The 10423-nt window shown below is 43.9% G+C and overlaps 2 protein-coding genes across 2 annotated transcripts in view; both read left to right on the forward strand.

The window, feature by feature from the left end:
* Positions 1-94, forward strand: part of LOC107297161 (olfactory receptor 5V1-like) — a 2092-nt gene extending 1998 nt beyond the window's left edge. The window contains exon 2 of the mRNA XM_015826519.1: positions 81-94. Coding sequence (XP_015682005.1) covers positions 81-94 — 14 coding nt within the window. The remainder of the gene's footprint in view (positions 1-80) is intronic.
* Positions 95-4423: 4329 nt separating this feature from the next.
* LOC107297162 (olfactory receptor 5V1-like) lies at positions 4424-8212 on the forward strand. The gene is made up of 2 exons (XM_015826520.2): positions 4424-5338; positions 8189-8212. Exons 1-2 carry the CDS (start codon positions 4424-4426, stop codon positions 8210-8212), a joined length of 939 nt encoding a protein of 312 aa, XP_015682006.2.
* The last annotated feature ends 2211 nt before the right edge of the window (positions 8213-10423 follow it).

Consider the following 10423-nt stretch of genomic DNA (forward strand, 5'->3'; position numbering starts at 1 on the left):
AAGCAGCTGGACCTAGGAGAGGCCTTATCAGAACAGACACGTTCTGATGGTTCTCACTTTCCACTGGCTTCCTTGTTCAGGTGGCCAGCATTGACTGTATGCCAAGGTGCACGGAACACTGTTATCTTCCCATCAAAGTGATACCTATTTATCTATTTACATTTGCATGCTTTCAAACTGCTAGGTGGGCAGAGCTGGCACAAGTAAGGGGAACTCACGTCATTGCATGGCGCTTGTCAACGCTGCCAACATCGGATGTTTCCGCATTGACAACAGATGGAAATGTAGCCATCTTTTACCTTTTGCTTTTAGAGTTAGATGATGCTGGGAGGGGGGGATGTGAACGAGAGTCCAGCTAGACATAACAACACTCGACCTAGGGTGAGAATCAAGGTTATTGTAACCAGAGCTGATAAGGACTTGGCAGGCTGGAGAACTGGAGAGGGGGCCCTTGCTTCAAGCTAATTGGGGGATGTGATTTATGACAGTTAATTGAAGGAGGGAATTGTGCTTTGATACTATGTGCTCAGAGGAGGGGAATTCAGTTTTTCGCTTCGTTTATGCCAGTTCCTATGCTATGCTACTCGAATAAAAGATTATTTAAAGTAAACAATGCCTCGAAGTTCTTTGAAGAGTTTCATCTGTCGGAACCATGACAGTGCTCAGATCTCAAACCTGGGCTGCCACTGGGCCATCGCACCCCGTACATTTCATTGTACTTTTTATTTTTTATTGTAAATCACTCAGAGTCAGTAAGGTGAGATGGTGGTGGTGGTGGTGTAGAAATGTGATGGATGAATGAATGAATGAATGAATGGATGGATGGATGGATGGATGGATGGATAAGATAAAACAAGGTACTGACTTATTGAAAATACATTGTTTATTGCTTCCATCGTCTGCATTTGAGGTTTCAGTGCATTGCAAGTTATTTTTAAAAGACAGCCATCGAAAAAAATTACTACTACTACTACTACTCTTCCTCCTCCTCCTCCTCCTCCTCCTCCTCCTCCTCCTCCTCCTCCTCCTCCTTACAAACCCCACTCCCTTCTAGCACTGATGATATTGCCTTGTTGGGTCATGAAATGTCTGCAAGAAAACCACCAAACTCAGAGAACACCAAGGACGCTACAATCCTCCTTCTCTCTTCCCCCTCGCCTCCACCTCCTCCTCTTCCTCCACCACCACCTCCTCCTTCTCCACCACCTTCTCCTCCTCTTCACAAACCCCACTCCCTTCTAACACTGATGATGTTACCTAGTTGGGTCATGAAATGTTTGCAAGAAAACCACCAACTCGGAGAGCACCACAGTTATTTATTTGAGTTCTGAGTACCAAATTGGAGTCATATTGGCTGATATTTTTATATATATATAAGCAGTAGGACCTTCTGGTACCTAAAGTAAATGGGGGCAACCAGACAATTCCAGGCTACAGGGAGGAGAAGAAATTTAGGACACCAATTAACAACAAAGGAGATAACTGAACTCAAATATTTGTTCTTCATTGGTTAGACTTCATACCTGAAAGGAAAAAAATATATATTTACTGTGCTTTGCTCCCTTCCTTCTCACCCCTCCCTCAACACAACTAAACTTCCCTGTCTAGGATATCTGGCTTCACTTGTCTCCAAGTAAAATAGTTTGGTCCCAGAGGATCTCTGCTGCTTCTCCTCCTAATTCTATTCCCAGTAGGATCCAGGACAGGAATATTCCTAGGGCCCGTACACCAAGGAACATTTTTCCCCCAAGACCATCATCTACCGTGGTTCATACAGACAACCGAGAGACTTGCTTCTCTTGTAAGAACAAGCTTCTAAGCATCTCCCTTCCTGCTCTGTGGGCAGACTTTTGGCTGAGCCAGCATTCATCTCATTGTGGGAGAAGATGGGCAGAACATGACTCTACTTGAGCCCCAGCTGGTCTTCTCCAGCTGGGATAACCAGCAAAGGTGAGCTGCTCTATGGTCCATCCAGCATCCTCTTTTGGGGAGGTGTTGCAAGGAGAGGTTGACATTGAGAAGGAGAGGAACCCAATTCCTCCTCAGAATCTCTGTTTAGGAGACCTCAGAAGTGGCAAATATTTCCTCTTGCTGAGATTCTCCATCATCCAGGTCATGGTTGCCCCAAAGGTGCTTCTTCACAAGGCAACTGGACCTTCTTGTTTTTCTTTGAAGACATTTCGCTTCTCATCCAAGAAACTTCTGACTTGCTGATGACTTGTTGAGAAAGACAGCTATAACCACTGACAGTCCAGCCTTATGTAACTTCCTAGGACTTGCTTTAAATAAAGGCTTTGACCAAAAAAATCTGCCTCTTCAAAAATTATAGAATCAAAGGGATGGAAGAGACTTTGCAGGTCTTCTAATTGAACCCCCTGTCCAGATCAGACCATCACAGACTGTCCAATGTTTGCTAGAAGACCTCCAGAGATAGAGTCCCCACAACTCCAGAACACAGCGGTTCCACTGCTTCATAGATCTCAGTCAGAAAAAATCCTCTTTATTTTGAGTCTGAATCTCTCTCTTTTAAGCTTCTACCTGTTGGTTCTCATACTTAACAGAATAACAGAGTTGGGGGGGACTGTGGAGGTCTTTTAGTCTAATCTATAGCCTATAGGAAACCCTATACCTTTTCAGACAGATGGTTGTCCAATCTCTTCTTTAAAACTTCCAGTGTTGGAGCACCCACAACGTCTGGAGGCAGGTTGTTCCACTGTTTAATTGTTCTAACAATTAATTTCTCCTTGGAGAAATTTCCTCTTAGCTCTAGGTTGAATCTCTCCTTCATTACTTTCCATCCATCGCTTCTTGTCCTGGGGCAGTCCTTCATGAATTGGAAGACTGCTAATATGTTTCTGCTTAGCCTTCTCCTCTTTAGGTTAAACATGCCAAAATCTTATAAATATTACTATTGCAACTTTCATTGCCTTGACATTAGGGTTCAAACCTGGCTGTCCGAAACCTATCCAGATGTGTTTTCCTACTCTTTTTACCTAACACTGCAGGTGCTGAAGAAATGTCTAGTGTTTAAAGCATGCATGCTTGTAATAAAAGAGAGGAAATCCAAAAATATACTGCTCAAAAAAATAAAAGGGAACACAAACATATAGGATCCTATATGTTTGTGTTCCCTTTATTTATTTTTTGAGCAGTATAATTGCTTTCCAAGCACCTTCTAGCATCAAAGTAGTATAAATGCTTAGAATACAATAGATATAAATAAAGTGAGAGAGGAATAGAATAGAATAGAATAGAATAGAATAGAATAGAATGGAATAGAATGGAATGGAATGGAATGGAATGGAATAGAATAGAATAGAATAGAATAGAATAGAATAGAATAGAATAGAATAGAATAGAATAGAATAGAATGGAATGGAATGGAATGGAATGGAATGGAATGGAATGGAATGGAATAGAATAGAATAGAATAGAATAGAGCTGGAAGGGACCTTGGAGGTCTTCTAGTCCAGCCCTCTGCTCAAGCAGGAGATCCTATATGATTCTGGACAAATGGCTATCCAGTCTCTTCTTAAAAGTCTCCAGTGATGGAGCACCTACGACCCACAATGGAGGCAAGCACTTCCACTGATTAATTGTTCTCACTGTCAAAAAAATTCTCCTTAGTTCCAGGTTGCTTCTCTCCTTGATGAGTTTCCATCTGTTGCTTGTCCTGCCTTCAGGCACTTTGGAGAGTAGCTTGACTCCCTCTTCTTTGGGGCAGCCCCTGAGATACAGGAAGACTGCTATCATGTCTCCCCTTGTCCTTCTCTTCTTTAGACTAGACATACCCAATTCCAGCCACCGTTCTTCATACATTTTAGCCTCCAGTCTCCTATCATCTTTGTTGCTTCTTTGTACTCTTTCTAGAGTCTCAAAATCTTTTTTTTTATTGCAGCAACCAAAACTAGATACACGCATCTTGAACGTGGATCTTCTTCACAGTCTTCTCCATGAATTGTGGGTGCTCTTTGGCAGAAGATCAGTTGCCAGGGAAAGGAGTAGGACCCACTGGAAAATTAAGATGTCCCACTATCCTGTCTGTCTGTAGGCTTGTGACTTTCTGAGTGACTAAAATCAAAATGTTTTGGTCCAGCTTAAAGAGTCATAATGTCACCTTCAGGACACAAGGGTTGGAGAAGGCAGGATGGAAGGACTGCTACTTCTTCCACAGACCATCTATATTCCATACTGGGTCCTCTTCCCATGATAAGTCACTTGTCCTCTTTATGGAATGTGGTTCTGATGCAGAGCTTGGAAGGGATGTTCCTCAGAGCTTCTCAGCAGGCCAAAGCCCAAGAATGCAGGAGGAGAAATAAGTTCTGCTCCCCCAGCTCAACAATCTAACTCATCTTACCCTGTAGTTAATTCTAATTTCTCCACATGCCCATTTCTCTCTTCCCAGCTGTCTATTTTCTTCCTGATGGATGCCCACAACCAAACACAGGAGACAGAATTTATCTTCCTGGCCTTCTCCATATTCCAGAGACACCACGTCCATTTTTTCTTGGTGTTCCTGACTGCCTATCTGGTCACTCTGTTGGGCAACCTCATGATCATAACCCTGGTTCTCCTGGATTCCCGTCTTCACACCCCCATGTACTTCTTCCTCAGCCAGCTCTCCTGCTTGGATGTTTGCCTTTCTTCTGTGGTGGTACCAAAGATCCTGGTGAACCTCTTACGCCAGGATTACACCATCTCTTACAACCAATGCCTGGCCCAAGCCTTCTTCCTGATTGGCTTTGCGGGATGTGAGCCAGCCCTGCTGGCCATCATGGCCTATGACCGCTACGCTGCCATCTGCCAACCTTTGCACTATGCCCACCTGATGAGGGGCAAGTTGTGTGTCCAGCTGTCTGTGGCCATTTGGCTCTGGGGCTTCCTGGACTCAGCCATACACATTGCTCTGGCCTCCAGGTTGGACTTTTGTGGAAACAACAATGTTCCTCACATCTTTTGTGATGTGCCCCCGTTCTTAAAAATTACCTGCAGTGATTCCTGGGTCAACGAATTGACCAATCACGTCACCAGCATCTTTGTGGGCCTCGTCCCTGTTCTCTTCATCGTCCTGTCCTACGTCTACATTCTGGCCTGCATTTTGAGGATTCGTTCCAACACCGGCAGGCGCAAGGCCTTCTCTACTTGTGCCTCACACCTTGCTGTCGTAATTGTCTGCCTTGGAAACGCTTTTGTCAACTACAACCAGCCCAGTGCTGGCTACTCTCTGGAGGTGGACACCTTGATCTCCACCATGTTTTGTATCATCAACCCCCTGCTGAACCCTTTGATCTACAGCCTGCGCAACACGGAGGTGAAGGGGGCCATGAAGAAGATTCTTGTCTGCCAGAAGGTGACCTAGCCTTCATTTGGGGCCATGTGTGTGTTGTTGAATTTACGTTGTGTTCCTGCTCCCCAAGAAAAATGAAAGCGGTGCACATGAACTGCGGTAGACTATCTTAGGGCACTTGCAAAACCACCCTCAAGAGAAAAGAAATGGAGATTGTTGTAAGATCGTGAGTACGGGGAGTCCTCGGCTTACGACAATTGAGCCCCCAATTTTTGTTGCTAAGTGAGGCATCTGTTAAGTGAACTTTGCTCCATTTTACAACCCTTCTTGCCACAGTTGTTAAGTGAATCCTTGCAGTTGCTAACTGAACCCGGCTTCCCCAGGGACTTTGCTTGTCGGAATGTTGCAAAAAGGGACCACCTGACCTGGGACACTGCGACGGTCATAAATGCGAGTCAGTTCCCAAGCGTCTGAATTTTGATCCCGTGACCAGGGGGAGGCTGTGACGGTCATAAGTGTGAAAAAGGGTCATGTCACTTTTTTCAGTGCTGTGGTAACTTTGAATGGCCACTAAATGAACTGTTGTTAAGTCAAGGACTCCCTGTGGATGGGATGTTGCATCTGAATAAAAAACTCATTCAAAACCCAGCAGTAGGTTAGGGCTCCAAGCGAACCGTTGTTGTTTTTATTATTATTATTATTATTATTATTATTATTATTATTATTATTATTATTATTATTATTATTATTATTATTATTTATCTTGTTCAGCACCTGGAATTTCTTGGACAGATGAGAGACTGTATAAATTAGATTCATAAATAAAAATATTCCCAAACTGTTGGCTTTTATTCCTCTTTGTCTCCCAATCCAGATGTAAAAGGACAATGGGGAAAGATGGGAGAATTTCCATATCTGTGGGGTCATTGGTGCTCTCTGAGCTTGTTTTCTTGCAGATGTTTTATGACCTAACTATGGTATATCATTAATGTGAGGAGGAGGAGGAGGAGGAGGAGGAGGAGGAGGACGATGACGACGACGACTGTGGGGTCCTTGGTGCCCTCTGAACTTGGTTATTTTCTTGAAGATGTTTCGTGACCCAACTAGGGAACATCATCAGTGCTAGTAGGGAATGCCAGAAGCAAATTCCCCTCCCTTCTAACACTGATGATTTTGCCAAGTTTGGTAATGATTCATCTTCAAGAAAACCACCAAGCTCAGAGAACACCAAGGACCTCATAGTTCAACCTACAAATATTCTCTTCTTTCCACTTCCATATCATATTGTGAACATCTCAGAGGTAGCTGGTCAGCTCCTGTAAGAACCCAAATACTGATCTAAGCCAGATCCTGGACTAATCCAGTACTGCTAATCTTCTATTCTGAAGTTCTGCAAGAAAACAATGATCTTGGCTTGAGCTTGGAACAAGGGATGAGCTCAACCAAACAGAAGGTCACCCGTAACAGGTCCGTGGGATTCCTACAACAAGGTTGGAGAAATATTGTCACTTCATCACTCTGACCACCATGTAGTGGACCTTAATAATAGACCTTAATGACCACCATGTAGTAGACCTTAATAACAGCTCTTGCCCATGTTTGGTTGAGTTTGTTCCTTGTAAAGCCCCAGTGATGCTCCAAACGTCTCTTTTGTCATTTCATCGTCCTCAACTCTTCTGTAAACTGTGGGCATTGATGGGATCCAAAAGACAAGAAAGGTCGCATAGGAGCACCCCAATCCAGTGCCTCAGTGGCCCTCTTGTTCCAAGCAATAACCGAGACCTCACATGGAGGATACAGCAGACCACTAGGAACAGCCTTCAGTTCCTCCCGACACCTATCTAGGTCCATCTGTGAGGCCAATCTAATAGATCCTGTCTCCCTGTGATGGACAATAGCACTGGTGAACCTTGTGGTAATCAGAATGTGATCTGACCATGACAGATCTCAAAGTTCTCCCAGTTCCAGATCACATTGTCCTTCCAGGCTTGAGGCCCAAAGGCGGGGCACTCACCACTGGAGGTGGTTGATGAGGTATGATGAAGATCTCATTCCCATACTGTCCATTTCCTTGGTTTTAGATTTTTATGAAGCTTTAAATTTTTAAATTGTTTTATATTTGTCTTTTTAGTGTTTAGAAGGTTCCCCTTATCAGGGAGATGGGCAGCACATAAATTGAACAAATAAATAGATGAACCCCGCTGTACACTTTTCCGAGTTCCTGACCTCTCGTTCACACCCTTTGCCATTTATCCCAAAGTTTAACGCGAGGTTCTCCCGAGTGAGAAGCACATTAGATACTTTGCTCTTCTGCTTTGTGATGAAAGTCATCTCCAGGGACATGTTAGGTGCCATAAAAATCTTGTCTCCCTTTTCTTGCAAGCATTTGGCTCTCTGTGTGACACAGGATGAGTGTAGGGCAGATATGGGACCTCCGATGTCTCAAGGAGGCTGAGAGCAAGAAGCCAAAACCCTCCTCAAGGTAGAAAGGTCTACTGGGGAGTTTGCAAGAGGGAGGAAAAAGAAAGAAGAAGCTCACACTTACCAGTTTCATCCAGGAGCCTCTCACCAGGTGAAGAAGACAAGGAGCAAAGAAGTCTCAGATCCACCTGGAGAAAAGGTATGTAGGGGGGGGGAATGAATGCATGGACTAACCATCTGAGATGCACCTCAATGCCAGCCCTTGTCTGGAAGATGCACAAATTGTATGTTGTTAGTGAGAAGAAGCTTGGCCCCTTTTCATGCCTGATGGGGCAAAGTTTTCTCTCCCCTTCCTCTTCCCCGGCCCTCCAAAAAGAGAAAAGGTGTTTTTGTTGAATAAGCTACACCCATTGAGAAGAAATTGGGAAAGGCTTCTATCTCGGTGGTGCAGTAGGCGAGCCTCGGAGGGGAGGAGGGAAGGAGAGAGTCCAGAGGATGAGCTGATGGACATTTGGATCAGGATGTCCCAAAAAGACAACTGGCGTTTCTTGGTTTGTTTTTTTTTCTTTGAAAATATTTTTTGTCCAAGAAACTTCTTCAGTTCTTCAGTCTTCTTCGGAACAGAAGAAGCTTCTTAGATGAGAAATAAAATGTTTCCAAGGGGAAAAAACTAAGAAAGTTCACTTTCCTTTTGGGACCAACATGGCCTGGATCAGGGGTAGGCAACCTTGGCTCTTTTATGACTCATGGACTTCAACTCCCAGAATTCCTGAGCCAGGCTGGCTCAGGAATTCTGGGAGTTGAAGTCCATGAGTCATAAAAGAGCCAAGGTTGCCTACCCCTGGCCTGGATGATTGAGAATCTCTGAAGATGTCTGGATCTGGAGAGAGGAGAGTCAAAGAGACAGTGTGCGGATCAGAAGGGGGAGGTAGTTTATTAATTAAGCAAAGAGACAATGTCTTCTGATCTCACACAGACACAAAATGACTCTCTCAAAATGAGGATTAGAGCTAACGGGAGAAGCTTTATGCATAGTTGGTGTTGCAGCAGAAATCTTTCTGCAAACTTCACCCACCCCCCAATGCCCCAGCATGGCTTCTCAAGCCTCTAGCCATGGCTAAGGAGAGATTGCCCCCTTCAGAGACAAGCCACCTTCTCCACCAACACATTTCTCCTCCTTGAAATGGTCTTATCACCCCTCTAATTCCATCCCAGTCACATTGAATGGATGACCCAGGAGTCTTCCTGGAGAGGGAGAGAGAATCCTGAGGGAAGGGTCAAATGCATCATCAGTTTTGATATCCTTCTGGAGGACCAAAAGGATGGGAGCAGTACTCCTCTCCGGTGGCAGAATGTTCCACAAGGTAGAGCATCAGCAGAAAAGGCTCTTCTCCTTCACTCCACTAGCCAGAATTTCTTTCAGGTGTGGCTTCAGCCAAGCGTCTGGAGCAGGGATGATGTAGGAGATGGCCAGGCAGAGCCTGAGGGAAGGGTCAAATGCATCATCAGTTTTGGAGAGACCTCAGCCCAGCCCTCTATGAATTCCTTGGACTCTTATCTGGTGCCAGTTCTCCTTGACTGTTAGTAGATCAGATTCTTGGGTACAAAAGGTGAAGGTTTTCTTATGTCCAGTTGTGTCCGACTTCCCTTCCTTAGCTGAGGGAGCCAGCCTTGTCCGAAGACATTTTTGTGGTCTTGTGGCCAACGTGGCTATACAATTTTGGGGACTGTACACACCCCAAAATGGGATTAACCTGGTGACCTGCCTTAAATAGCCTGTACAAGCAAAGACTTGTGAGTGATCAGAGGCAGCTTGTAGCTTCACACCATGGAAAGGTTATAATTCCTGAGATGCTCAAAACGTCTCAGATGCTGGGAGCAGAAATCTCTTCTTGTGGCTGCAGGGATAGATGCACTGCCAGCAGAGTTCCTCTCCCAATCATCTGCTCTATCTGTTAATACTTCATTAGGATCTTACCACTCTGGGTGATTCCGTCGCATATTTTTCAAGCTATAACTAGAGGAGTGGTGATGGAGGGACTTACATATAAAGATTTGTTATACCAGAGTGGTGGTGGTAACTGGTGCCTAAAATCAATAGATGTGTTAAAGCAAAACAACCCAAATTTTTCTTGGCTTTTGTATGGACAAATTCAAGATAGATGGCGAATTGATAAAAAGACTACCTTTGTTTTGGAAGATGGGATTTTTTTGAAGCAAATAAGAGATGGTGCCAAAGCTCATATCAAGAGGATATATAATGTTTTATTAGAATTGGACTCAGAAACTGAACTAGTTAAAGACTGTATGATTAAATGGGCTCAAAATATAGGAGAAACAATACCTATGGATACTTGGGAGTTGATCTGGGTGAGAAATGTGAAGTTTACACAAGCACAAAATCTACATGAAAATTTTTATAAGATGTTTTATAGATGGCACTTGGATCCCTCAACTATGTCTCGTATCTATCCGAATTATGAATCCAAGTGTTGGAGGTGTGGTCATCCAGATGCAACCTTTTTTCATATGTGGTGGACTTGTAAGGTTATTAAGGCCTTCTGGGTACAATTATGGTGGAACTTACAGCAGATTTTTAAAAAAAGGATTATTTTCCTTCCACAGTTGTTTCTTTTAGGTATTGTGCAAGATTTAGATGCAAAAGAAACAAACCTGATGCTTTATTGTTTATCTGCTGCCCGATTGCTAATAGCC

The sequence above is a fragment of the Protobothrops mucrosquamatus genome, unplaced genomic scaffold (genome assembly GCF_001527695.2).
Source record: "Protobothrops mucrosquamatus isolate PMUCROS unplaced genomic scaffold, P.Mucros_1.0 scaffold3158, whole genome shotgun sequence".
Taxonomy (NCBI): Eukaryota; Metazoa; Chordata; class Lepidosauria; order Squamata; family Viperidae; genus Protobothrops; species Protobothrops mucrosquamatus.